The 27,828-nt window shown below is 45.2% G+C and overlaps 2 protein-coding genes across 2 annotated transcripts; one reads left to right on the forward strand and one right to left on the reverse strand.

Moving 5' to 3' along the window:
• The first annotated feature begins 2,893 nt into the window (after positions 1–2,893).
• Positions 2,894–17,425, forward strand: Rhag (Rh associated glycoprotein). Its single transcript, XM_042672106.1, has 10 exons — positions 2,894–3,090; positions 6,728–6,911; positions 7,717–7,867; positions 9,935–10,082; positions 10,371–10,537; positions 12,170–12,307; positions 13,588–13,706; positions 14,509–14,582; positions 14,914–14,987; positions 15,842–17,425. The coding sequence occupies exons 1-10, from the start codon at positions 2,943–2,945 to the stop codon at positions 15,914–15,916; spliced, it is 1,278 nt and encodes a 425-aa protein (XP_042528040.1). The 5' UTR covers positions 2,894–2,942; the 3' UTR covers positions 15,917–17,425.
• Positions 17,426–25,897: 8,472 nt separating this feature from the next.
• CUNH6orf141 (chromosome unknown C6orf141 homolog) lies at positions 25,898–26,419 on the reverse strand. Its single transcript, XM_042671880.1, has one exon. The coding sequence runs from the start codon at positions 26,417–26,419 to the stop codon at positions 25,898–25,900; it is 522 nt and encodes a 173-aa protein (XP_042527814.1).
• Positions 26,420–27,828: the final 1,409 nt, after the last annotated feature.

The following is a 27,828-nucleotide window of genomic DNA, read 5'->3' on the forward strand; positions in this document are numbered from 1 at the left end:
GGGCCACACTTTCCGTTCTGGCATGGTTGGTGGTTCTGCACTTTTCTGCCCCTTCTGGCTTTGAGTTGAGACCTTCCAGTCTCAGCCTCCTGGGCAGCTACACCACAGATGGTGTGTCACCAGCTCCTGGGCACCTGTCACTCTTACTTAGACAGATGCTTGTGTCTGAGGAACTTCTTGGTTCGTGTAGCTCCACTGTTAGAAATGCCACTTTTCTACTTGGTTTTGAAGGAGTCGGTCAGTTATAAGCATGTGGGACACGGATATGCCTCGGGACATGTCTAGCATTGAGAATTTCAAGGCATTCTCCCAAGGCGAGCCCTCTGCCCCTCCCTCAACACCAATAGAACTGGCCTAGCTCGGGGATGCCACCCTTTACTTGAGTTCATCCATTTCCACCATCTGCAAAATAGTCATCTCAAAGTTTTACCTTGTGAGACTGATCAGAGTTAGCGAACGTCAAGAGACTGGCCACCATCCTGCACCAGCGGATGTGGAAAAGACTCGGCATGCTTTCTCTGAAGCCATATCCACGTCCATGTAGACTGATAAGGCGTGGTGGCGAGTGAGAGCAAGCTCTAGAGGGAGACAAAGTAAAGGCTTGCCATATTTTCCTGGAAGCCCTCAGCTGCAGCCTTATCTTTGGAAGGCAGCTTGCCCGCCGGGGGTGGCTTCCCTGCCACCAAAGCTGAACCCTCCCACTGCCAAGGCCAGACCACTAACCACCTGCCCCTCCCCACACCTCCGCTTCTCTTCTCTACACCGCCGCCTCCTCTGGCCTTCGGTTTAATTTTGTACAGTGACTACCGTGCGTATTTTTATTAGAGAATCGTTGTTATTTGTTCTCTACTTAGAGGATGAAGCCAAGATAATGAGAGACAAGAAAGAATGAAGGACTGTCACACATGGTAGGAGGCCAAGATGCAGTGACTCAATGCCAGAGAGGGTCCTGCATTCGATTCTGGGGCAGAAGAAAGTTGCTAGGAAACAGCATCTGATAACATCTTATCAATGATATCCTGTTCCTTATAATTACATCATAGCCAAGTTACAGGAATCGCAACAAAAAGTAACAAGAAGCCAGCCCTAGAGAACAGAAGGAAGAAGGCTGTTTCTAAGTGTTTGAACTGTATACTTCTAAAAATCTCAGAAATCATTCAGTCCTAAATATTTCACATTGTGTTGTGGAAAAGCATCTCTCTCTCTCTCTCTCTCTCTCTCTCTCTCTGTCTCTCTCCCTGTCTCTTGTGGACATGGGTCTAGTGCAGAGAAGCAGAGAATTGTCTGTAACTGCTAGCACTAAGTTCTTGAGCACTAAATTCTTGAACACTTGAACACAGATCTGTACTGCCATGAGACCAATTCCAGGATGAGGGGGTGGAGGGGGGGGGTGAAGAAGTTTGTATTCAAGACGGTCATCTTGAATTGCTTATCAGTTTCTCAGCCCTACTTAAATTCTTTCTCTCCTTTTCTAAGGCTAGAATGTATATTCCAAACTATTTATTTACTTGCATATTTACATATGTTTATATCTAAGTGAGCAGTCAAGAAAATGATCTGTACATGGACAAAACTACTTCCTTCCCGTTGTCAGTGGGATAACAATCATGATCTAGCATCTCTAATACTAATGGATGGCCTTTAGCCACCCAGCTCTGGCCCCGGGAGCTCTTTCTTTTCCTCCCAATCTGATTTCTGATCTAGTTTTTCTTAACCACTTGTGACTACTCAAACCTGCTCTGGTCTTCCAAGATTCATGCTCTTCCCTCTATCTATTCTTCCAAGAGACAGTGGCCTTGGTCCAACATAATAAGTGTTAAAGATAAAATTTTGCTCTATATGTTATGTTGAAAAATAAACTTTACAGCTTTGGGGGTGGGTGGGAAGGGATGGGAAGGGGAAACAAAGGAGGAGGCAACAATGCTTGATCAGAAATGTATTCATTACCTTGCCCATGTAATTGTAACCCCTCTGTATGGTATTTTCACAATAAAAAATAATAAACAAATAAATAAATTTTGCTCTATAATAGTCTGCATTGCCAGCATGGTTGTGTTATCTCTGGATTAAAGATACAAGTATGTTCTGCCCTATATGTGTTTTCTCATATTTTAAAAAAAATTGTATATTTTTATGGGTTGCATTATGATAACTTAATATGTGTTTAATGTATATTAACAATTTCAGCTCTCCAACCATTATTCATTTCTATATGAAGGAAATTTCATTCTTACTTTTCCTATCATTTGGAAATATACCATATAAATACCACTTTGTTACTTATTTGTTTGTATACAATCATTTGCATATATTGTTTGCCTTCCCAACTAAAGCTTTTTTTTTTTTTTTGTCGGTTGTGGGGCTTGAACTCTGGGCTTGGGCGCTGTCCCTGTGCTCTTCAGCTCAAGGAGAGCACTCTACCGCTTGAGCCACAGTGCCACTACTGGTTTTCCAGTGGTTTATTGGAGATAAGAGTCTCCTGGACTTTCCTGCCTGGGCTGGCTTTGAACTGTGATCCTCAGATCTCAGCCTCCTGAGTAGCTAGGTTTACAGGCGTGAGCCATCGGCGAAGGGCTCCAAGTAAAGCTTTAACTTCATGGAGAAAGTTGATGAAGCTTGTTAGATTTGTAATTCCTACAGAGACTGCAGATATAATGCTCACTCAAGAGTTAAGTTAAATAAATTAAATGTACTCCTATATAACTTTGCAATTGATCATTTTGTGTGTCCCATTATACATGCATAGATTTAGCTTCTAATAGTTAAACCAACACTCAACACGATTGAAGTTAAGGACGGGGCATTTTACCCAATCAGCCCAGTTTTGGTGATGTCACTGGGGAAATTGAACATGCCCCCCATCACACACACAGCGTTTTCTGTTCTTATCAGCCTCTCACAGCGTCCGCAGCCTTCAGTTTGTCCTGTCCCTCCTCACCAACATGAGGTACAAGTTCCCGCTCCTAGCCATAGGCCTGGAGGTCACCATGATCATTTTATTTGCAAAATTTGTTCGATATGAGACAGGGTCACCTGTACCTCAGCAGCAAAACACCACAAAAACGGACAGATTCCTTCCATTGTATCCTCGTGAGTAGGCAATTTTCTTTTTCTGTGTGTACTGTGTGTTCTCAGATGTAAAGTTTGGCGATTGTTAGGTCTTGAGCTCTGAAGAGAATTAGGAAACAGCTGGGAGGGCTGGGAGGGTTCAGGGCATTGTACATTTCTGACTGTGAAGGGTCTATGCACTGTACATTGTGTGGGTTCAGGGCTCTGTACATTTCTGTGGAAGTAACTGGTCTTCTCCCTGTCATGACAGTATTTGGATAGAATCTCAGACCAAGATTCAAATATAGAACAAGAAGTGTGAAGTTAAAATAACTGATCGTCAGTCCGTGTGTGTGTGTGTGTGTGTGTGTGTGTGTGTGTGTGTGTGGTACCTACTTACTGCTATATTGCCTTCTTTTTTCCTTGAATTGATTACTCACTAATGGTAACCTGGCAGGAGAAATTATGGAGACAAAACTTGAGAAATAAGAAAAGAAGCTTGGACTCTCAGGGTCCAAGACAGAAGAGAGGGTTGCAGGAAAGAAAAAAAAGAAAAAGAAGAAGAAGAAAAAGAAGAGGAGGAGGAGGAGGAGGAGGAGGAGGAGGGGGAGGGGGAGGGGGAGGAGGGGGTGCTTAGGAGGATGTGAGAAGTTCCTGGGGTGGTCATTGAAAAGGATGAGCTCAGGGGGTTATAATATTGAGAAGCAAGAGCAGTTTGTTTCTCTGAGATACAAAGAAAATTGCGTGCACTTTACATATCATAAAGCAGAATCCTTCCCTGGGAATGGTGGCTAACAAAAAAAAAGAGAGAAACTGAGTTTTTAGTTTAGAAGGGCTATAAAATTATAACTATATAATAACTGTGTACTAATTATGAGCCAGGCCTGTTCATTACCTTGCTATTGAGAGAGGGAGATAGTAAGACACACTTATTACATAGCTTACTTACTTTTAAACAAAACACAATTTTAGAATTTATTTAAAACTAGCAATGATGATTATACAATGTAACCGATTAGTGATATAACACTGTGTTTTCATTCCTGCATTTTTGGCTGCCATAACATAATAGGGAACTTCCATGTACAGATATGTTGACCTAGAGTGACTTAGCAAAAACTATGAAACAGATGTGAGAACAGTTAGATGTGCAGAACAGCGCTGGGCTCATCCGTCAGACACCCAGACGCCGTATCCACTTGCCTTTCCACTGGGCATGTATAATCTGAAAGTTAGCAATAAGCCAGGATTGTAGTGAATTCTGTATGCCTCGTGTGTTTTATTCAATTATTTCATATATATATATATGTATATATATACACATATATATACTTTTTTAAGTATCAAGCATTTGTTCAGAGATAGAAACAAACACAACCATTTCATGGTAAGGCTTACCACCTAGTACCCATGGATGGAAGGAATAAGATGCAGCCCAGAATAATAAACAACAGGACATAAATCTGGTATAAGATCAGTGAGATTCGATATTCCTACTAAGATTCAGAGAGCTGAATAACTGGCATCCTTCCAGCTAGCCCACCCAAGTCCCAATATAAAAGCCCCTAGGTAAAATGTAAAATTTGAGGCAAAAAAAACCTGGAGGGAAATTACTAAAAGTGGTCATTTTTCAGTAGCCTGGCGACGTATGTAGTTTCTAGGCTCTGGTGTACAGTTCCATGACCACAGCACACGTCTTACCCTTGGCTAGTAATGTGTGTAAGCGAGGTAATTTTGACACCATTCAGGGATGCTTTACGAGAACGTTTGGGTGGAAATGAGTGGAGAACTTAGCACTCCCACGTTCCGAGAGAATCACTCTGAGGACCCGTTGTCATTTACAAGGTAGACACTGGCAATGGAGCTACAGCAGATCACTGCTCGAGGACTAACCCAATGATCAAACTCACTATGACAAGTAATGGGAAAGACAAATTACAGTCTACCTGGCAGGAGCCAATGTACCCAATACCACCATATAATATTCCTGACAAAGTATTTAGTGTGATGGTGAACCAATCAAGCAAAGCCAAAGTACAACCTTTGCATAAAAGGTGACACAACACCATGTGGGAGCCAATCATGGTGAATCAATCAAACAAATCCAAAGTACAAACATATGTATAAGAGGTGAAACAATGCCACAAGTCAGAAACGCCAACACGTGGAAGGACTGATCTATTTTAGAAATGTCTAAAGATGCATTAAAGACAAAAAAGCATATAAAGCTTGCATGGAAAATAAGTCAAAAATTGTATAAAAGGGTAGTTTGTGAGTAAATGTAGTTCATTTACATATAATTATATAAGATAATATGATGTGTATGTGTCCATGTTGCATTTCTTGGACGTGGTGATGATTTCGTAGTCATCTAGAATGGTCTTTTACTTACATGACAGGCTAATGTAGTTTAGGAGAAAGTGTCATCCTACTTTCAAGCAGTTTAGGAGAATGTGTATGCCTGTATATCATATATGTAGAGAGAAAGAGCCATCATATAAAGAAAATACTAGTAACTGATCAATCTAGGTGAATAGTATTTTATTTTACTGGATTTTCAGGGGAGAAAGACAGTGACTCCTTTGTCTTCCCCAAAAAGAAAGAACTGATTGTAAACACTTTATCCAAACCCAGGAGCTTAGGTATTCTCCCAAGCTGTTGTAGCAACTTAAATAATAGATGAGGTTCTTATGCCCTCTTGTGGATAAAAGCAGTCAAAGATTTAGTCATGGGGGCTCAGTGTGCCTGCACATACCAGTTTATTTAGTTTCCTGGTTTATAAATACTAACAAAGGCATTATTCAGCTCAGTGAACAATCCAGAGCTGATGTGGTTATATGAATTTGATAAATGGAGAATAACTCATTCAGCTCTTCATTCATCCACCAAACATGTCTGTCTCTTACCTACAGACTTAAATGACTATGTCCTAACCCCATCTATTAAGAAACATGCCTAGGGTTGTAGCTCAGTGGTACAACATTTGCTTAGCATGCAATGAGGTCCTGGACTCAATCCCTGGTACCACAATACATATATGTATGTGAGCATGTGTGTACATGTATGTGTTTATATGCACATACAACATAATATGGAATGTATATGTGAAAATATGTATATATGAGAACCCTCAATATAGTACAAAAGATGTCCACTTCACTGACTATTATAGTGTAATGTATTCTAAATAAATGGTGCTACCTCATGACAAAGGATAAAGCTATGCACAAGGCAAGATTCAATAGTCATTTTCCCTGGAGTACTGGGAGAATGGCTAAAGAGGAGAGGAAGCTTGCACTGGCTTCTACCAGGCTCTCCTCGATTGGAAAATCGTAAAAATTGAAGAAGTCACTTCCCAAGAAGAGATTGGAGCATTGAATGGTTGCCTAATTTCTCATGGCTGCCACAGGGAGCCCGACTGACACTAGCTGTCTGCGTCCATAACCCTGGGCCTAAGTTCTGGCCACAGCAGATAAGCGAGCCATGCTGGCGTGATGTGATAGCAGCGTGCGATGCTAGGCATCACCTGCTCACTGTTTCCAGCCAATGCTCGCCCCTTGCGGAGTTTTATTCAGAGCTGGTGGTGCTTAATCAACTGGATAGACCAAACTGTAACTCCGACCCTGTGTTCTTGTCATAAAGACGTGTTTTCTCTGGTTTTTTTGGTGTCTGTTTTTAGTATTTCAAGATGTGCATGTGATGATATTTGCCGGCTTTGGCTTTCTCATGACCTTCCTGAAGAGATATGGCTTCAGTGGTGTGGGATTCAACCTCCTGCTGGCTGCTCTCGGCCTCCAGTGGGGCTCTGTCGTACAGGGGCTGCTCCACAGCCATGGCCAGGGATTTGCCATTGGAATCCACAAGTGAGTGTCTTTGCTGAGCTCTGAACGTTGGTATACCCTCTACACCCAACATCATGAACTCATATGCTGAGATTTTAACCACTTCCGCAATGCTATTGAGTAAGGCCTTCCGAGGGTCATGAAGTCCGGGGGCGGGGGGGCTCCCGTGGAAAGGGGTTCGTGTCTGCACAAAGTTCCCTTGGGGAGATGTCAATGCCTTCCGCCACATTCACACCTGGCTAGAAGGCAGCGGGCCTCTCTCCTCACCCGACGCCAACTCTATCAGCTTCTTGACTCAGACCTCCCAACCCCAAATTAAGAGAAATACCTTTCTGTCAGTTACAAGCTACCTGATGTGTGGCATTATGTTACAGCATTCCAAAAAAGACTACTTCGGCCCTCTACTTTCCAAACAGGTGCCCCGTTGGCAATTGTGTTCCTAGGTCACCCACTGTTACCCAGGCTTTGAACTGACTGTGTCCTCAAACAACCCTGGAGTGGTTGAAATCCAAGACTCCAAATCAATGCCTCGCTCCACTGGGATGGATCATCCATTAATGTCTATAACTTTTCCAGTTTGACCCAGTGGGTACAAGGAATTCCTTGTCATAGAGTAGAAGGCAGTAGGGGAAGAAGAAAGTGCAGTGGAAGGAAGAGAGAGGAAGAAAGTGGGAAAGGCAGTGGGGCGATATGGGAAGTGTCTGCTGAGGCCCCGCGGGGCAGAGCCTGCGGGGGCAGAGCGGGGGTCAGGGGCCTGCCAGCCTTGTTCTCATAGTTTTGGTTTAGGTAGGCATTGCTCTTCTGTTTATTTTTCTCCTTCCCTCAGCATGATAAATGCAGACTTCAGTACAGCCACAGTCCTGATTTCTTTTGGAGCCGTCTTGGGAAAAACCAGCCCCATCCAAATGTTGATCATGACAATTCTAGAAATCGCTGTCTTCGCTGGCAATGAGTATCTGGTTGGTGAGATATTCAAGGTAAGTGTAGAGAACTCACGTATCCGTTTCTGGTCATGCCACGTGACAGCTACCCAGGCCACACAGGGGAGAAGCCAGCTGAGAAGACGACACAGCATCGTGCGGACAGCCAAGCCTGAATTGGACACACATTACGTCACTTTATCTCTCCAAAGTAGATATTGTTGTCGGTGATGTTTGTGAGCAATAGAACTGCTGACCCCGCAGGCTAAATGACTCCCTTTAGTCTGCATTTGAACCCTTATTCATCCAGCACCCAAGCCTTTGTTACATCAATGGTCACTTCCCATTTATAAAGGTAAATAGCCGTGTATAAAGCCATATACACAGAACTGTTGTGGACTAGGTCAAATTTCTTCCCCCTTCTTGAAAATGTCATTGATTATCCCAAGATAAGAAGTTAGAGGTTTCTTACCACTCTCCACTATTTTGTTATTTGTACTTACATCTCATTGGAGGGGGGAAATACTTTACCATTCTGGATATTGGTGACTTGGCAACCAACAAAAGAGTTAAGGTTCCTGTTTTCCTAAGAGCTGGTCGCTGGTGAGAGAAACAAAACTTAAACAATGATACCTTCACCCTGAGGTGAACCACCATGAGGAGGAGAGCAGCTCACCACAAGATAAAAAGCAGAACAAGAGAAAGTGACCAAGAAAAAGATACAAACCCTAAGGCAATGCCTCCAGTAACCAACTGCAACCAGGCCCCACCACCCATGTTTTCCCCATTCCCCAATAATCCATTCCATTCTGAATCGACCAATGGATTAACCCAGTCATGCAATCTTAAAAATATTATCTTTAAGTAGTTGTACAAAGGAGGTGCTGTTTAATAGTTTATGAACACAGTGCATCTTGATCGGTGTCACCCCCTTCCACATGCTCATCCCCTTCAATCCCATCCATGAAACCTTGATCAGTCACTTCCACAAAGCCCCTGTGAGCATGGATGCACTGGGGACCCACCCACAACACATGGGTCTTTAGAGGATCACTCCAAATCTACACTAACACACACCCCACACACCCACAGACACAAACGATACATTATGGGAAGAAAGAGGGATAGGAAACTGTACCTTATTTCGAAGGAAGGAAGGAAAGAAGGGAGGAGGGAAGGAAGGAGGAAAGAAGGGAAGGTAGGAGGGAGGGATGGAGGAAGGAAAGAAGAAGGAAGGGAGGGAGGGAGGGAGGAATGCAAGAAGGGAGGAAAGAAGGGAGAGAAGAAGGAAGAAGGAAGGAAGGAAGGAAGGAAGGGAGGAAGGAAGGAAGGAAGGAAGGAAGGAAGGAAGGGAGGGAGGAGGGAAGGAAGGAGGAAAGAAGGGAAGGTAGGAGGGAGGGATGGAGGAAGGAAAGAAGAAGGAAGGGAGGGAGGGGGGAGGAATGCAAGAAGGGAGGAAAGAAGGGAGATAAGAAGGAAGGAAGGAAGGAAGGGAGGGAGGGAGGGAGGGAGGAAGGAAGGAAGGAAGGAAGGGAGGGAGGAGGGAAGGAAGGAGGAAAGAAGGGAAGGTAGGAGGGAGGGATGGAGGAAGGAAAGAAGAAGGAAGGAAGGAAGGAAGGAAGGAAGGAAGGGAGGAAGGAAGAGAGAGAGGGAGGGAGGGAGGGAGGGAGGTGGGAGGGAGGGAGGAAGGAAGGAAGGAAGGAAGGAAGGAAGGAAGGAAGGAAGGAAGGAAGGATGTTTTGCTTACTGATATTTGAATAGTTAAAGACAGACACAGACTAACATGGTACCTATCAAGTTCAAGCATTACTAATCGCCTCTCAGTCTCCTGAAACCACGGTAAGGTAAAGCAAGGTTCTCACACTGGGAATGTCTCCCATTGTATAACCCTAAGATTCCGCGTTAATAATCTAGCTAGCTACACCTCAAGGAAATACCTGATCCAGACTGGAAGTCAGCTGCTGTGGCGCTTTCCAGTCCACTCCTATGGTTCTCTTCTTCTTTCACATTCTCTTTCTTTTCTCCCTTTTTCCACATCCCTCTCTTTAATCATGAACATTTTCCTTCCTCCTGCAAAGACTCAACTCTGTATCTTTTTACTTGAGTGCCATTGTGTGCTTGCAGGCCTCCGATATTGGTGCATCAATGACAATCCATGCGTTTGGGGCTTACTTTGGCTTGGCTGTCGCTGGTATCTTATACCGACCCGGCCTGAAAAAGGGGCATTGGAATGAAGAATCTGTGTATCACTCAGACTTGTTTGCAATGATTGGTGAGTGGAGAGAACTTGTCTGCTTCTTGTCTGTCTATTGGATGAGACCTGGAAGGAAGTTTAACTTCAACGTGGACATGAAGATGCCCCAAAGGAAATCTCTGGGCTGGGGGCATTTGTCAAGCCAGTGCAAAGTCCTGCATTCCAACCCAGTACAAATAAATGCATAGATAGGAAACTCCTTTGAACACTCCTCTGTTCTGACTGTTAGATACTCAGTACCCAGAGAAAACGGCCTTTCTTCTATGGTCTTCCCTCTGAACTAACATCCCTTCTGCTGTGTTGCAGGGACTGTTTTCTTATGGGTATTTTGGCCAAGCTTCAACTCAGCCATTGCTGAACCTGGAGAGGCGCAGTACAGGGCCATCGTCAACACGTACTTCTCCCTCGCTGCCTGCGTGATCACTGCCTATGCTCTGTCCAGCCTGGTCCAGCACCGAGGCAAGCTTGACATGGTAAGTCCTGTTCCTCCCAGTGGAAAATGCACTTAGGATTGCTCAGATAACCAGGTCAGTTCTGCATCACTGCTGGGTACAGGAAACATTACAACACAGACAAGCTGGGGAGAGGATTTTAATACAATATTCACTCCATTCAATCATTCTTTCATCAAATTCACACTCTAACAAACTGACACACTCCTGAGGAATTTATAGACTTTACAATCATGTAAAGAATGTAGGCCTTTTAGACTCAGAGATAAAAGTCTCCTTAATAATAGAGATAATTGTCAGGCACTGATGGCTCATGTCTCTAATTCTTTATACTCAGGAGGCTGAGATATGAGGATCGTGGTTCAAATCCAGGCTAGGCAGGGAAGTCTGTGACACTCTAATCTCCAATAAACTACTCAGAAAGAAAGCTGGAAATGGCGCTGTGGCTCAAGTGGTAGAATGCTAGCCTTGAGCCAAAAGAAGCACAGAGATCATGCCCAGCATCCGAGTTCAAGCCCCAGAATTGACACAAAAAAATAATAAAGTAAAATAAAATGAGAGATAACTGATCCCAAGGTCTTAGAAAATCTTCCCTAGATGTAAGACTTGCCAGAGAGTAGGAAAAGACAGTAAGATGAGGCATGCTATCTCCCAACTTAAGTGTTCCTCTCAGAGAAATAACTGAATGCAGGGTGGGGTTTTAGAAAAGAGAAAGAACATCAGTGGGTGAAATTCAAATAGTGTCTTTAATAGGTTTGAATTAACTCTAATTCCTTTGTCAAGGTTATGTAACACGACAGCACTACTGGGAATGGATGAGGGATATGTGGAATCTTTAGTATTTTTGCAACTTTTATGCCTTGAGTTAGGTCAGAGTAACATAGTTTCAAAACCCACCCCAGCTGGTCTCTTGGAGTTCCTTGCCTGTGAGCTAAAGAAATCACTCTCCTCTTCTTCTGCTGTGGGAGAGGAAAGGGATACTAGAGTTTACTTCTTAAAGAATGGTTGAGGACAGGCATTTCAAATCTCTTTTGGTCACATTACTAGGGACACTAAGAGACAATGAATAAGGTCATTCACGTACAGAGGTGTGGGTCTCTCTCAAAATGAGGGACCATCTCCTCCTAAGCCAAATTGGGGAGTTCTGAGAGTTCTGCTGACGTGAGTTGATCTGTTGTTCTCCTTCCTCAGACGTTCTTTTGGGTGCTTCCCTGGCTTGACTTTTGCTCTTTGATGTTGCATTATTACAGACTTTAAAAACTACACTTCAGTCACAGTCTTCTTTTGGCTTGTCATAAGCACAACTTTACCTGAAAGCTACATGAGTAGGCAGGCCCTGCTGGGGTATTAACTCCTCACACAGTTTCTGTCCATTTTTTCTAACCAATGATCTCATTATTAACGAATTCACTCCTAAAGCACCCCGGGAAGAAACATAGCAAGTACTGTTTTGGTTGTTTGCACTGACAAAACCAGCCTCTCTTTTCTGTTGTTGTTAACAATGGTTATGTTATTTTTTTAATAGTTTTGTTCTACTCTTTTTCTAACCTAAGATCCCACTCAAATTATTTTAAATTATTTAATATTGGTACCTATTTGAACTGAAATCTGCCTCCCTCCAGTCCACCTACACACGGCCTTTCCTCCGCACAGGTGCACATCCAGAATGCCACGCTGGCCGGGGGCGTGGCAGTGGGCACCTGCGCAGACATGGACATCCAGCCGTACGTGTCCATGATCATCGGGAGTACAGCGGGACTCGTCTCTGTGCTTGGATACAAGTTCCTGACTGTAAGTAAGGAGAGGTGTTCTGAGCGCAATCTGAAATCAACAGCCTTTTCTTCTCACATTCCAGCAGCAGATAAAGAGACAGGGCACTCAGTCCCCTTCCCCAAGCAGCTCTCCTCCTGGATGTCATTTCCCTTCCTTTCTGAGGTACCACATGCACACACACCTCAGTCAGTGTGTGACACAATGATTTGTGGGTAACAGGACAGAGGCCATGCCAGTTATTCATCATTCAATACAAAGTCAATGTTACCGACTTGTGTGCTGCTTTTCTCCAGGACATCCCCCTGAGGATGTTGCTTTGATGTAGATTGGTACAGTGAAGGGCTCTGTGCTCTTGTAAGAGACACGAGGTGTGGTCAGGGTGAGAAGGAGTAGAATCTGAAACCACAACTCTTCCGCAGAACGACATGGAGATTTTGTCATCAGTGTCCTCAGATTATTTGGCTCAGGTGGATTTCAGGTACAGCGGAGAGTTAAGCTACAGATAAGATTCTCCTCTTTTGGGTTAAGATGGAAATGGGAAAATGCAAAGTAGAAGTGGCATAGGTTAAACAACCGAGGGCAGGAAGAACACAGATCTTTTAAGTGTTCTATGGCATTTTATACGATCTTTTAAATCTATGGAATTCATATTGAGTGGGTAATTTTTAGCTCCTCCAGCCCCCAAACAAACAAAGATGATTCTCTGCTTCACTGTAGGAACCTTTCTATAGAATCTCTCTCTCTCTCTCTCTCTCTCTCTCTGTCTATCTATCTATCTATCTATATCTATCTATCTATCTCTATCTATCTATCTATCTCTGTCTATCTCTATCTATCTATCTATCTATATCTATCTATATCTATCTATCTATCTATTCTAATCAATATCGTGTGACCTATCTTGCATATCCATGATGAAATTCAACTTATTTTTTTATTAATAGCTTCTGGCTGGGTGCAAGCTCACACCTGTAATCCTAGCTACTCAGGAGGCTGAAATCTGAGGATCATGGTTCAAAGCCAGCCCAGGCAGGAAAGCCCATAAGACCCTTTATCCCCAGTGAACCATGAGATAACTGGAAGTGGTACTGCAGCTCAAAGTGGTAGAGTGCTAGCCTTGAGCAAGAAAGCCTAAGGACAGAACCCAGGCCCTGAGTTCAAGCCCTCCCCCCACCAAATAAAAACCCCAAACAATAACACCAACAAAAAGAACAAAAAGCAGCTTCTGAAATTATTCAGTTGGGCAACTCTAGATATAGCTACCAAAAGAATGAGATTTCCTCATCTTACCTTCGTAGCCGCTGCTTGCTAAGCTGATGATCCAAGATACATGCGGCGTCCACAATCTGCACGGCTTACCGGGTGTGATGGGCGGCCTGGCCAGTATTGTGGCCATAGCCATGAACATGTCCAGCAAGTGAGTAAGAAACGGGTTTCCTTCTCGCTGGTCCAGTCCAGGTTCCTCGTTTACCTGAGAGAGCAGAATTAGCATGTTCTGACCATTGGCTTTCCTTGGATCCCCATTTTTTCTCCCTGCACAGCTCTGTTAATTAGCTGCTGTGAGAGGGTCCCGAGTCCCACACCCCCAGGGCGCAGGGGTCTCCTATAACAACTTCATGCCTCTCAATTTGTACAGCATCCTACCATTCCCTCCGCTATAGAAATTTCCTACTAGTTTCATCCTCAGATAACCGTAGATGCTGTGGAGCAGACACATACTTAAACATTGTTACTGAATTCTATCCAGTAGCCTGAAATTTGCTTTTTGGCTCTAGTATCTGGATTTTATAGTAACTGTCTCTACAGCGTGTGAGGAAACAGGAGTCGTGTGTGTTTTACGCCTCTCCCCTCTTTCCATCTAGGAGAGAGGCCAGCGCACAGCTGGTCTTCCATCATTATTTACTGAGGGGAGCAAATCAGTCAAACGATTTTTGGAGAGTCTTAACTTCTCTGTAAGAACAATCTGATTTTGTCCTGAGGCTACATCATAAAAAAGTGGTTCTTGTTTGAGCATGTCTAAGAATTTTCCTAACTCGGCTCAGAAGGTGTTTCAAAGAAAGAAAAAATCTAAGACGGGAACTGTGACACCAAGCCTACAAGCTGCTAGTGTGCAGTGCTGACCTCTGTCCTGCAGGTGGCAGACCATCGGGCCTCCGGTAGGCGAGATTTGTTCCCTGGTGTCCAGGAAATAACTCACTCTTCCTTGTTTGGCCCCTTAGGTCCTCGGTGGCCATGCAGGCAGCCGCCCTGGGTTCTTCCATTGGAACAGCGGTGGTTGGAGGTGTGATGACAGGTGAATGCTTACGTGGGTGAGGTGGTACATGGCTCTAATTCCAGCTACCCAGGAGGCTGAGTAGAGGACTGTGCGGTGTATGTCAGCTCTGCCCACATCTTAAGACCTTGTCTCAAAAGATATTTTTTAAAATAATTGAACACTTCCCTATGCCTGAATGTCTACAGAATAATGAACACATAATAAGGCAACTGAAGATTAAAAAATGTTCTAAACTTCCGGTGGCAAAGGTGAACGTTCAAGGGGATGGATTCACAGCATATTCTGATTATGCAAGTAGATTTTCCACTTCCGCACCATAATCTGAGTTGGTTTCCCTCTGTCTTTACAGGTTTAATCCTAAGGATACCTATCTGGGACCAGGCACCTGATCAATACTGTTATGATGATTCTGTTTACTGGGAGGTACTGAACAGAATTCCAAACAGAAATGTAAATGATGGCAGCACGCATGAAACTTTTACTCACCTTGATGCCTGAGGGGAATATGATGAAAGTAGTGTGACCTTCAATCCAAGACAGAACAGAGGCAATGTGGCCCATCCGGCAAGCAGCAGAATTTGAAATAAGGATACTAAATCTAAGTAATGCTATCTCGACATCTTGTTAGAAGTTAATAGAAGATGGAGTCTTCTATTAAGTTGCCAAGATGCCATTACTTAGATTTACTATCCTTATTTCATTCTCCACTGGTTCTATGTACATGAAATCAAAGCATTGATTTCCTAGTGAGAGAGCTGCATGGTACTTCCCCAAAGCAGAAATCAAATGAAGAAAAGATAGAACTCAGTTGACAAAAGTCCTTTCACTCCTATCCTTAAAAATATCTATTCATTAAATCAACAGCGGTCCTGAGAAACAGGGTGAGATAGAATTCTAAATGGAAAAGACAAATGCAATGGAATATTTAAGGTTGAAGTCAGGGCACCTTAAAAGGTCCCCAAATAACAAGACAGCAGTGTCCTCCTGACCTGTGCTTTCTACCTCTTCATCCCACCGACAATTGCTCTAAAAGATTGAGACGGGTAAATTCATAAGCACTGTCACGGATTATAGGTTAGGAAAGAGGAAACATAGTCAAGGTGAATGAGATTGATATTCTTGTTCTTTTATTTCTCCTCAACAGAAACTATCTCTATTCTCAGCCTGTTCTAAGCTTGGATAACAATTGTAAGAAAATACATCTGTTTCAAAACTAACTTCTGACAGGCCCAAGAAAAGAACAGAACTGACATGCCCCAATCTTGTTCTGCTCCTAGGTCCCTAAGCACAGAGAACTTGACAATCGATTCCCTGAGCCTGAGGACCACCGGCAGCAGAAACCTGAGGTCTAAATCCCATGCCTGTGCACCCACTTCCTTCACCACCAAGAGTCAAGTTTAAATAAACAAAAAGGGCAGCATCCGGAGGCATGCAAGCCATGGCGGATACACGCATGGTCTCAAATAGCCAGCAGGAAAAAAGTGTCTTTATATCCTGTGCCATTTCTTGACACTTGAATAATTTTTTCAGTACAGGGATGTGAGTGGTTTCTAGATGGTCAAATGGTTCTTTTCCAGGACTTCAAGAGTAATTTTGCCAGTGGGTAGTACAGAGTGAACATCTGATGCATATTCTCAAAAATGACCCCCAAATAGACAGATTTACATAGAAAACAGCGCCTCCTAAGTGCACCCGTGTTTTAATGTATACATCAGGTCTTTAATCCAAAGACTCTAAAAATAAGTTTATGAAACAATGTATGCAAGAAAACTATGTAAGGAAAATGAGAGAGATGTATAGATACAAAGAAGGAATAGCACTTTGGTTACCACTTTTTTATTTTAAAACTAGTCAAGTTAGAAATGTTATACCTTTGCTTGAATATCCTCATTCTGAATTCCTTTTTGCATACTTACTATCTGCAAAAATAGCACAAATGCTACCTGACTAAACTCACTAAAGTCATTTCAGGGTCAGGTGATAATGTCAAGCACAAAAAACATTCTCTCTCTCTCTCTCTCTCTCTCTCTCTCACACACACACACACACACACACACACACATACACACACACACACCACAATGACGTGAGAAAATGTTACAAGTCATGGTGGCTTTAAATTAAAACTACAATATCACATCTGGAACAAGAGCTCAAGAAAAAGAATTCCTTTAGACACTTTCTAATGTTATCCTGGAGGGGCTCTCTGGAAGGTATTTTAACTACATCTCACTCCAAACCTCACTCTCCAAGGAGAAGAGGTACAGCAATGCTTTTGATCACACGTAAGTTCTTTTTTTCCAGAACTGATGATGAGTTCCTGCATTTACTCCTGTAAGGACTCAAGGAATATGGAGGGATTCCACTGGCCCAGTGATAAGGCTCTGTTGGCTGGCATCACTCCTACACCAACTTTGTATCCAGGCGTGGGGTTGGTTCTTCTCACCCTCAACCTAAGAGACTGCATTGGACTCTAAGACAAGTAGCAATATTCCAGATTTAGGAAAGTGGCCCAATCTCAAAGGTCTTCCCCCTATTTACTTCAGGAGTTACAACTTCTTGTCTGACTTCATCAAGGAAACCTATATGGTGCAATACTATTTTCTTAAAACAATTTTCAAGCTGTCATTCTGCATCAACCACCGGTGCTACCGTGTCCCCACAGCCGCCATCCTCACCGCTGCTTGTGCTGAAAGCGCTTGCCCCTTATTTTTTCTTGCCATCTGTTTATTACTTGCTAAACTTAGAGCTTTGCTCTTTGAAGGGATTATCTGACCTGAACTGTCTTTGATTGCTTCCCAAGATCACTCCCAATTCTGCATGTGGCATTTCTTTCTAAAATAAATAAGATCAGCTTCCTATGTTTTCAGCTGTTTATTCTTAAAGAGTCAACTATCATCATTCATGTTTTCTCCTGCTGGGGAGCTAACATTTCACCAGGAAAGTTACTAAAGCTTAAATATAAGGTATATAACAGCCTGGGTTGCTTTGCTTATTGTCGGTTTAGATCACACTACTTGATTGTGCAATCATTCTGAGCAGGTGGAAAGATGGAAGCCCAAACCTTAGACTCAGTAAGCCTCCCACAGCTGCTCCGGTGCCAATGAATTTTATTGTAGTTAGTCATTTACCTGTCGGACTCCTCACTACACAGGCAACCCTTGATAACAACGGCAGTCTCTGAGTCAAGCTGCATACTGCCTCTTGTTGACATTTAAACACATTTGTGGGTTGCATTTACTTTACTTGAGGCAAACAGCCTTCTTACTAAGCGTTGTAAGAAAAATGTCCCCTATGTGTAGACTTTTCTGTCCAACTGTGATTCAGAACCCTTGTGATTTATGTTCAACAAAAGAAGCAAGAGACACATTATGGGTCTGCTTACTGCACATAAATCAAGCCACAGGTTTAGCCTGGTCCTTAGGGAGCAGGAATAAGAAGACTTGTGGGAAGAATATTGGTGAACATTAAACAAGACCTGAACTAGTTGCTTAAAGACTGATACATGGAAACAGGAAAAGCTATGTGAAGTTCAAGGCATCAGACATTTACATTAAAAAGGAACTAGATTGAAAGAAAAGCAGAGAAGTAACAAAATGTCAGTTTCACATTGTCAGAAAAACAAGAATGCAATACTTGACTAGCCCAGTCAGCAAGATTCAGACACTAAAGCAGAAGAAAAATTAGATTTTGATGAATGAATGCAATAGAAATTTATGATGAATATCTGGTACAAGTATTTTAGAGGAATCTTTTTGACTAGACAAAGCATTTAAAAGTGACTAGATTTGGTACCAAAGAAACACAAACACAGATGGGTTCTATGTAATTTCTCGTAGTAGCTATGTATGTGATTTCCAGAATTTATTACAAAATAGAACTTTTTGAGTGGTCTCAGACATATGTGTGAGAATTTTTTAGGCTGTTGTATCTGTTGCTTAATTTGAAAATTTTTATGGCATTAAAGTTAATTAAATTTTGTTTTACCATCAATTATCAAAGAAAAAAACAAAGAAGACTTGTAGAGTCTTTGCAAAGAAGGAAGGTAGAATTTATTTTTTCCAGTGCTCGAGTGAAACCAGGGTCTCATGGATGCTAGGCAAATGCCCTGCCACTAAGTTGTGTCATGCCCAAGTTTTTAATAATGCTACATTTCAGTTGAGAAGACTGTTGGTGTTCATAGGAAGCACAAACACAAAACTCATTCTATTTAAACAGAGAAAGGGGCCCATTCTCTGTGTGTGTGTGTGTGTGTGTGTGTGTGTGTGTGTCATGGGGCCTGAACTCTGACCTAGGCACTGACTCAGCTCTTCAGCTCAAGGCTAGCACTCTACCACTTGAGCCACAGTGTCACTTCCAGCATTTTCTGCTTATGTGTTACTGAGGTATTGAACCCAGGGCCTCATACATGCAAGGCAAGCGCTCTACCACTGAGCCACTTTCCCAGCCCAAGAGGTCCATTCTTAATACATCTTAAGAAATGCAGGTAATCATTATGGCTTCCATTTAATAAAAAGCCTAGCAAGAAAGCTTGCTGCCTCAGTCTTATTGAAGAGTGTTGTTGAGATGTTTGTGCTGATGTCTGAGGACCGTGCAACGCGTCTGACCTCGGGTGGCTGGATATGTGCTGGTGAGTTACTGGGCAGGATGGGGCTTTTCTTCACTAGCCTCACATGGAAGTTCACCTTCCAGCTGCGCCCTGGAGAATCCCATCTGGACCTGAGCCTAACGCCCCATCTCGACTTCACCACACAACCCGTGCCTCTCGAGGCCTGTGCTGTGCTGTGGGGTTGGACTCTGAGCTTGCTAAAGCCCCAGGCTGGCATTTTGCCAGCCATAAGGTTCTACCAAACACGTCAGGAGGTCTGGGGCCAGATTAGACTGAGTTCCTGTGCTAACTTCTTAGAAGCAAACTCCCGATCACTCTGATTTTCCAAGACTGCAAATGAACAGAACATTCCACAAAGGCAATCTCTGCTTACTGCTTTTGTGAGCTTTCCTTCAAACATGAAACTGACACGGTCCTCCAGTCTTCTAAGTACCGCCAACCAAGAGCCCAAACTGGTGTTTGTGTGCAGGAGACTAGATGTCATGTTGTTTTGGGATACCCATGACTATCATCAAACTATGATGAATGAAGAGAGTTCAGCTGCTAAGTGAGAAACACGGGACATTGAGAGCATTGTTTTCCTTCTGACTAAGCACAGAGGGGTTAATGAGCAATGATTGCCCTGAGCCCAGCCAGCTTGCTGAAGTCAGAAAGGACTCAGCTCCTGCTCCTGGCATGATGGCACTGTGAAAACCCAACACCCCTGTGTCCAGTGCTTGGAAATCCCAGTGAAGTCACAGCAAGGGGCCCTGCTAGCAAAGTAAACACTGCTGCGTCCTCTGAGACAAGAAAACATCTTTAGACTTTATGAAGTCATCTGCCTAACTACATCTCCCTGGCTCTTACCCAGCGCTCCACAAAGCAGAAATTATACTACACTAAGACAAATAGTCCAACAAGACTTTATTGAGGGGTATTGGAAGAAGCCTGGTTGGGGCTCAATTTCACTGAAACTTCAAGCACAAAGGATTTTTTTTTTAATAGCGAGAAAAGCACTGGAAGACATTAGAAGAAGTGAGATAGATGGGATTCATCCAGTACACTGAACTGACACCACCGCCAGGCCCAGACCCTCTGTGCTTACTAATTATGACAGGTGGAATTATCATTCTACCTCCCACAGAGAGGAGGAGGTAGCAACTGTCTTCCTAGATGCTTCCATTTTAAATGGAAAGAGGGGGGTGGTCCACAGTCCTTATAAAAGATGGTCTTGATCTGTGAAAGTTGAAAAACCATAAAAAGAAAAGACGTATCTCGGGGGCTGGGAAGGTGGCTCAGTGGTAGAGCGCTTGCCTTGCATGCCTGAGGCCCTGGGTTCGATTCCTCCGCACCACATAAGCAAAAAGAAAAAAAAGCCGGAAGTGACGCTGTGGCTCAAGTGGTAGAGCGCTAGCCTTGAGCTGAAGAGCTGAGGGACAGCGCCCAGGCCCAGAGTTCAGGCCCCACGACCGGACCCAAAAAAAGAAAAAGAAAAGACGTATCTCACAGACAAAGAATTAACAAAGTTAATTTCTTGGGTAAAGCCAGGAGAAAGACAAGTCTAGATCCAGTCAGGCTAGGAGCAAAGACAGACCATTTTGGTCAGTCAGTCCTGAGCCTCTATGTTCCACGAGGCATCTTGGGAATAAGGCAGATGAGGAGTTTCCAATCAACTAAATAAAATGGTAACTCATGACAAAACGGGGCCCACCAACCTTAGTTTACTGCTCGAATACACTTCAGGGGTAGGTGCATGACATTTCTAATTGCATTTACCTTATGATTGTATGTTGGGCAACACATCAGCCAATTCTGAAATCAATATGAAAATTAATCGATGGAACTGCTTCTCATTGCTGGGGGAACAGAAGTGGCTTTGATCAGAGATCAGGAAATCTGAGATTCAGTGACAATCCTATCGGCCTTTCCATTTTTATAACAACGTGATCACACAGTGGCGAAGGCATACTTGGTGAACGTGCTACCAGAAGCAGGGGAGAAAACTATGTTTACTAAGAATCATAAAGTGAAGCAAACAGTAACTCTGAACCTTTGGTTAAAGTCTGATATCAACATAATTCTATGTATATAGTTGGGAAGTCATGGAGAAATGTCAATAAAACTGAAATGACTGCAGATGAATTAAATTAAGGAAATTTAATTATAGTACTCAGGTAAAGTCCTACGTTCTTAATGTGGATCTTTACTTTTAAAATAACAACAACAAGAACAAGAACTGGGCCTTGGAGGCTCACACCTGTAATCCTAGCCACTCAGGAGGCTGAGATTTTAGGATTGAGGTTCAAAGACAGCCCTGGCAGCAATTATCTCAAATTAACCACTAAAAAGCCAGAAGTGGGTGGAGCACAAGCCTTGAGCAAAGAAACTCAGAGACAGCACCTAGGCCAAGTTCAAGCCTCAGGACCAGGACCAAAACACTCAAACAAATAAAAACAACAAAAAAGAATACATTTCATATTAAGGCTACTCAAATCCGGTAAAATGATGTACCTATGAACTACATTTAGTTACATAACAAAAATTATCACATTTTATTGTTCCCTAATGTACATTTAAGATGTAAGCCTTATATAATATCACAACGGATACAACTTGAGCATTTTTCCCTTGGTCACTACACTGAATAACATTCAATATGTAGCTGTTCATAGTGAAATCTCTTTGTCTGTCTCAGCTCATGCAGTGGTGCAGTGATAAGCTCTGAACACAGTACCTTTTGCATGATAGAAAAAGAATCTACCACTGAGCTACAACTCCCTTAGAATCCACAGAGAGTTGTAGGTTTCTCTATACCTTGGTGATTCCATTTCAAAGAGGATCGTAAACCCCAGAGGAAGACACAGGGCTGAGAAGAGGTGAAATCAGGTTTGTACCTCAAGGAGCCAGACATATCTCCAAGCTAAAGATTTCTCACGCTGGAAGTGGGAAGCCCAGGGCCCAGGGTGAATAAGAAGTCTATCTGTCTATCTTTGTCACGCAGTGGAAAGCTTTGCTGTCCAGAGGCTCACCTGTCCTTGCTTCTCTGCCAAACAAGAGATGTGGGCCAACACGCTTACAAACAAGCTCTGAACACCTCCTCTGTTCTGCCTAGTCTGAGAACACTACAGTCTCCCATTACTCTTGTTCTGCTTTAATATGAGAAATCTTTGATTCCACTTTATTTAATTCTTGGCTTTAAACATGTGTCTAAGTCTCCCGTTTTGTTGGTGAGTGTTGGCAGCATGGTGCACAAAAACTGCTCCCACCTCCTGTCTCTCTCCAAAGTAATCTGTGCTGTTCTTATCTTCATCCATAAAGACTGGCCCTGCGTAATTAAAGGGCAGTGTACTGACTGAGGTTAGGAAGTCAGGCTGTTCAAGAGTCAAGGCCTTTGTTTTCGTACCTGATTCAGTTGACTACAATCCAGGCTCCACCTTTCCCAGTTCACTATGAGAAGCTCACAAGTCCTAACTCAGCCCCCACAAGTGTTGCAATTGTGCCTTCTTTAATAACTTCCTGCCACAGCTCCTCGCCTCGGGGCTCCAGAGAGCATATTATTCACATTTTTAGAGAATGAAAGAACTACAGATATGAATTAGTTTGAAATCAATCAACAGTTCATCAGGGAAAACATCAGAATAATAAAAGCTGTTTGCAAAGACATGCTGATCCTTTTTTAGAGAGCTTTTTTTTTTCTTTTTGGCTATTTTGCAGACTGCTACATATAGTATTTTACCCTTTGTGATCTCTAAAGATTTCCATAATTCTATAGAATTAATGGATACAGGGAAAAAGTCTTTCTAGTTTTGATCATTGGTGAAGGCAGAACTAAAGATAAAGAAAATGTGAATGCAGGTAAATCTTTAATATGAATAATCCAGAGATCATTTCAAGATATAAACTTTGTCTGACAAGATAAATCTAGGGTAAGCAGGTAAAACTGTCATGGATAATCCAGAGATGATTTCAAGATATAAACTTTGTCTGACAAGGGAGATCTAGGGTAAGCAGGTAAAACTGATATGAATAATCCAGAGATCATTTCAAGATATAAACTCTCTGACAAGGCTGATCTAGGGTTAGCCAGAAATTCTACTTTTCTACAAACCTTGCTGGAAATGTCCACTGCCACTGGTTCAAAACTACACCTTACATATATGTACATTAGTTTAAGTATTCAGAAAATGTACAGGGGCTATTCTAGGGCTATTGTTTGATGTCATGTATGCTTAGAACAAATTAAGTACATACGTATGTATACACATAAAAAATACAATAAAAACCATACTGAAAACATAACAAATATTAGAAGAGATTTGGGAACAGTTGAGAGTTTTTGTTTTCTTCCCTCTAACTTCTTTTTCCTCCACAAAGTAATATTTCCTCAATGTTTTCTGCCTGAGCAGGCATTTTCTTTGAATTGAAACCTTTTCCTTCTTCTTTTTAAGAGTCATATTGAGTTTTAGCACCAAGCACTTTGTTGGCAATGCCCAACAATAAAAGCAGTGAGCTAAATGGAGTGGGAAGGCTTGTGGAAAAAGGGTTTTTTGGAGATAGACACTTTCCTGATGGAAGTCGGTGATATGATTCAGCCACTTGATGAAATTTTGCATGATCGTTTTTTTTTCCCCCTGAGATAGACATAAAGGTCTTAAGACCTAGCAATCCTCAGAGATATCTTCTTATTGATGACAAGGCCCCCGAGCCTGTTCTCCTGGGTGATAAGAGATTTCCTCAGGCTCTGCATACATCCAGGTCCTGGGAGGTCTGAAACATCTGTAAAGCAAATCCACCGGTATTTCAGCTACTACTTTTTGTTCCCTGCTTTAAAAGGAAATCTATAATCACTCCACAGTCAGTTAACAGGGAGGTCAGATTAGTATTTTTAAAATGTTGTGGGTTTTTTTTTATTCACTTAAGGGATGAAAGCTCAGAGAGAAAACAGAGGCTAAATGGGAAGAAGTAGGGTAGAGGGCATTGCTCAATCACTTACTCCTCAAAAGCTAGAGTCCCCTGCTTTGGCTAATTAACTGTCCCTGTGAAATACTCCTTCAGCAAGTAGCAAGTTCAAGCAGCTCATCTTTCTCAACCCTCCTCCGAGTTCCAAACGAGACCAAATACTAGCCAGCTCCTGAAGATGGTACTGAATACAGAGGGCAACACACGAAAGAAGAAAAGTGGTTTCAGGAGCGACCTATTTCCCGTAAACGTCAGTGGGCAAGTATTACCGATTCATTCTTGCCTACCAATCATTTTTATGAAAGAATTATGGGTAAGAATAGGTCTTAGGGCCTCCTGTGTTTGGTATTTCTGCCCACCTTTAGATCTAATGTGCAAATCTGATTATAAGCAGCTTGCAGTGGAGCTTGAACTCGGGACCTCGAAGTCTCGCTGGGCTTTTCTGCTTCAGGCTGGCTCGCGCCACTTGCACCATATGTGCACGTCAGGCTTTTTGCTGGTTGGCTGCAGGTTAAGAGTCTCAGGGACTGGGCTTCAAACTGTGACCCTCAGCCCCTGGGGAAGCTAGCATGACCAACATGAGCCATGGGAGCCGGTCGTAAAAATGGTTTAGATGTCCCGACCCAAACTCTTTTGCACACCGGGCTTCAGTAGATGGTGAAGAGCCCAGGACTTGGTCCTCCCTCCTGTCCCTCGCTGCTGCCTCCTCTTCTAACGCTGCCACATAGCTGTGCCTAGAAACGGAGAGGCAGCAACGTGGGACGACCTCCCTCTACTCCCTGTTGCCCGCGGTGGGTGGGTGTCCCGTCTGTCCATTTCCTCTTTCAGCTTTAAAAACCAAACCCGTCTTCCCACCCACTCCCCCGGGGAGCAAGGCCTCAAACCAAGGGGGCTTCTGCTCTTCAGTCCTAAAGATGGGGGGCTGGGAGAAAGATGGGGGGCCAGGAGAAAGATTGGGGGGCTGAGAGAAAGACCCCGCCAGGGGGAATGGGAGAAAGACGGGGGGCCTGGAGAAAGATGGGGAGCAGGCAGGCAGAGGAGGTCGGATAACAGCTGTGCGGAGTGAGGATCAACAAGTGTTCTTTACAGATCCCCCTTGCTGTCTGAAAGTCTCCCCCCCCCCCCCCCCCCCCCGGCCCAGCGGTACTGACCTCAGTCCCTTCCTCCAGCGGTGCTGGGGCCGGGCTGAGCCCGCAGCATGCGCGCAGGGCGGGGTGCCGGCTCGGGTCCTCGGCTGGGGCTGAGCCCGCAGCATGCGCGCAGGGCGGGGTGCCGGCTCGGATCCTCGGCTGGGGCCGGGCTGAGCCCGCAGCCTGCGCGCAGGGCGGGGTGCCGGCTCGGGTCCTCTGCTGGGGCTGAGCCCGCAGCCTGCGCGCAGGGCGGGGTGCCGGCTCGGGTCCTCTGCTGGGGCTGAGCCCGCAGCCTGCGCGCAGGGCGGGGTGCCGGCTCGGGTCCTCTGCTGGGGCTGAGCCCGCAGCCTGCGCGCAGGGCGGGGTGCCGGCTCGGGTCCTCTGCTGGGGCTGAGCCCGCAGCCTGCGCGCAGGGCGGGGTGCCGGCTCGGGTCCTCTGCTGGGGCTGAGCCCGCAGCCTGCGCGCAGGGCGGGGTGCCGGCTCGGGTCCTCTGCTGGGGCCGGGCTGAGCCCGCAGCCTGCGCGCAGGGCGGGGTGCCGGCTCGGGTCCTCTGCTGGGGCTGAGCCCGCAGCCTGCGCGCAGGGCGGGGTGCCGGCTCGGGTCCTCGGCTCGAGTCCCGCTCCGCCGCGGGCCGGACGCAGGGGCTCCGCGTCAGTCAGTCCCGGCCGGCTCGGAAGGTGACGGCGGTCAGCGCGCGCTCCTCGGTGCAGGCCGTGGCGCGGCCCCGGGCCCCCGCGGCGCGCACCACCTCCCGCGTCTCCCGGTAATCCTCCACGCGCACCAGCAGCCCCCGGGCCGGGGCGGCGGCGGGGGCCGGGCCCGGGGTCCCGAGGGCCCGGGGTGGGCGGGGGGCCGCGGTCAGCCCGCCCCAGGCCCCCCCGCCGCCCCGGGCCCCGGGCAGCCCCGCCGCGCCCTGGTCCGGGGCCTCCGCGGCGTGCTGCCCCCGCCGAGGGTCCAGAAGAAAGAGAACTTTCTCCCGGACCCAGGACTCGAGATCCAGACGCTCCAGGGCCCCCGCCGCCCACCCGGGCCCGCGGGCGCCGGCGCGCCCAGGAGGGGCCGGGGCCGGGACCAACCCCGTGCGCCCCCCGCGACCGGCAGAGTCCCGGGGACCCGCGGGCCCCGGCGGCCCCGGGGCCTCCATCCCGGCGGGAGGGACGTTCACTCGTTCACCCATTCATTCGTTCCGTGTGTCACCAGATCCCGGAGCGCAGCTCAGACCCCAGCGCTGGGGCGTGGCCGCCGGGCTTGGAGCCGCCTGGGCTAGGGCTGGGCCCCTGCCTCCGTCCTCCACCCGCCGGACCTCCTCCCGCCCATCCTCCTCCCGCCCGTCCTCCACCCCTTCTGTCCTCCTGCCTCTACCCCCCTCCCCCCTGCTTCTACCTGCCCTCTCCTTGGCCTTCCCGACCCAACCTTCCTCTTCTTCCAACCTGCCCTGGCTTCCACTCCACCCCAAGCCCCGTCCTCCCTTCCCCCTCTCTACTCCCCCCCTCCCCTCCTCCCCCTCCCCCCTCCTCCCCCTCCCCCCTCCACTCCCCTCCCCCCTCCCCCCACTTCTGTCCCTCCATCCCACTGGGTCCCTTGGCTCCAGATTTTAAGGGCACAGTATAACCTCATGCTCTCAAAACAAAGTCTGTCCTTACTTGGATCAAGGAAGATCAGTATCAGTGATCCGATCTGTTCAAAGTGCTCAGGAAGATTTCATGTCCACCCCAAACCCAACCCGGCTGTGCTCCTGAGGTTATTGGGCACAGGGCCAAAGGTGGGCAAAGGCTGGGCGAGGCCGCTCCTCCCTGGCTTCGGTCCGCTGACATGCAGGCTCCGTGGGAAGGTCACCCGGCTTTCCGCGGTTTGTGTGTCCTCAGTGCTCATCTCGGGAAGGTGCCAAAGCCTTTGTTTGTAAACAAAACTAACAAAACTGGATCACTACAATGAGCTCAAGAAGTCAAGGTTTTGTTTCTGTGCCTGTGGGTTTTTAATTCCCTCTCTATCTCTACCTTGTTTAAAACTACAAGTGCATGTAAAAAATAAATAGATGCTTTTGCATCTATATGTATCACTTCAGACAAAGAACAGGGAATGTTTCATTTTGCATTCTACCCACATCCAATTCTGAAACTAGGTTTTTAGGCCCCAAATTCAGAAGTACCAAGTGAGGTCTGACCATTCATCTCCAGACACAAGTGGAGACTTGGTGAAAGGCAGAGAAGCGTACCCTTTCTGCATGTTCCGTAGACTCAGTTTAAGTTTGTCATTCTCTTAAACCTGTGCGCGCTCGCGCTCTCTCTCTCTCGTTCTCTCTCTCTCTCTCTCTCTTCTTTATCTCAAACATCACCATGACTGGCAATCCTTCTGGTTGTTTTTTTTAAATCTGGGGCTTCTTCTCCCACACACATATAATATTCAAGCAAATAATGCAGCTATCATTTGCTTATTTTTTCTTTGTGTCTTATTTCCCAATCCCCACAGCTACAAAGACACTCAGAGCATGAAGACCATTATCATCCTATCACAATGGTTGCATGAATCCAAGAGGACTAGGTGGTCTAGGTGAGGTGGCACACACCTGTAGACCAGAAACTCCCG

Source organism: Dipodomys spectabilis, unplaced genomic scaffold (assembly GCF_019054845.1).
Source record: "Dipodomys spectabilis isolate Male_0828 unplaced genomic scaffold, ASM1905484v1 ptg000669l, whole genome shotgun sequence".
In the NCBI taxonomy this organism is placed as follows: domain Eukaryota; kingdom Metazoa; phylum Chordata; class Mammalia; order Rodentia; family Heteromyidae; genus Dipodomys; species Dipodomys spectabilis.

What these genes read in the sequence shown, in the direction of transcription:
- Rhag (XM_042672106.1), top strand. Translation starts at nt 2,943, where the DNA reads ATGAGGTACAAGTTCCCGCTCCTAGCCATAGGCCTGGAGGTCACCATG. An exon ending in TTGGATACAAGTTCCTGACT is followed by an intron (nt 12,308 to 13,587) that starts GTAAGTAAGGAG and finishes TTACCTTCGTAG; the next exon opens with CCGCTGCTTGCTAAGCTGAT. An exon ending in GGTTGGAGGTGTGATGACAG is followed by an intron (nt 14,583 to 14,913) that starts GTGAATGCTTAC and finishes CTGTCTTTACAG; the next exon opens with GTTTAATCCTAAGGATACCT.
- CUNH6orf141 (XM_042671880.1), bottom strand. Translation starts at nt 26,419, where the DNA reads ATGGGTGAACGAGTGAACGTCCCTCCCGCCGGGATGGAGGCCCCGGGG.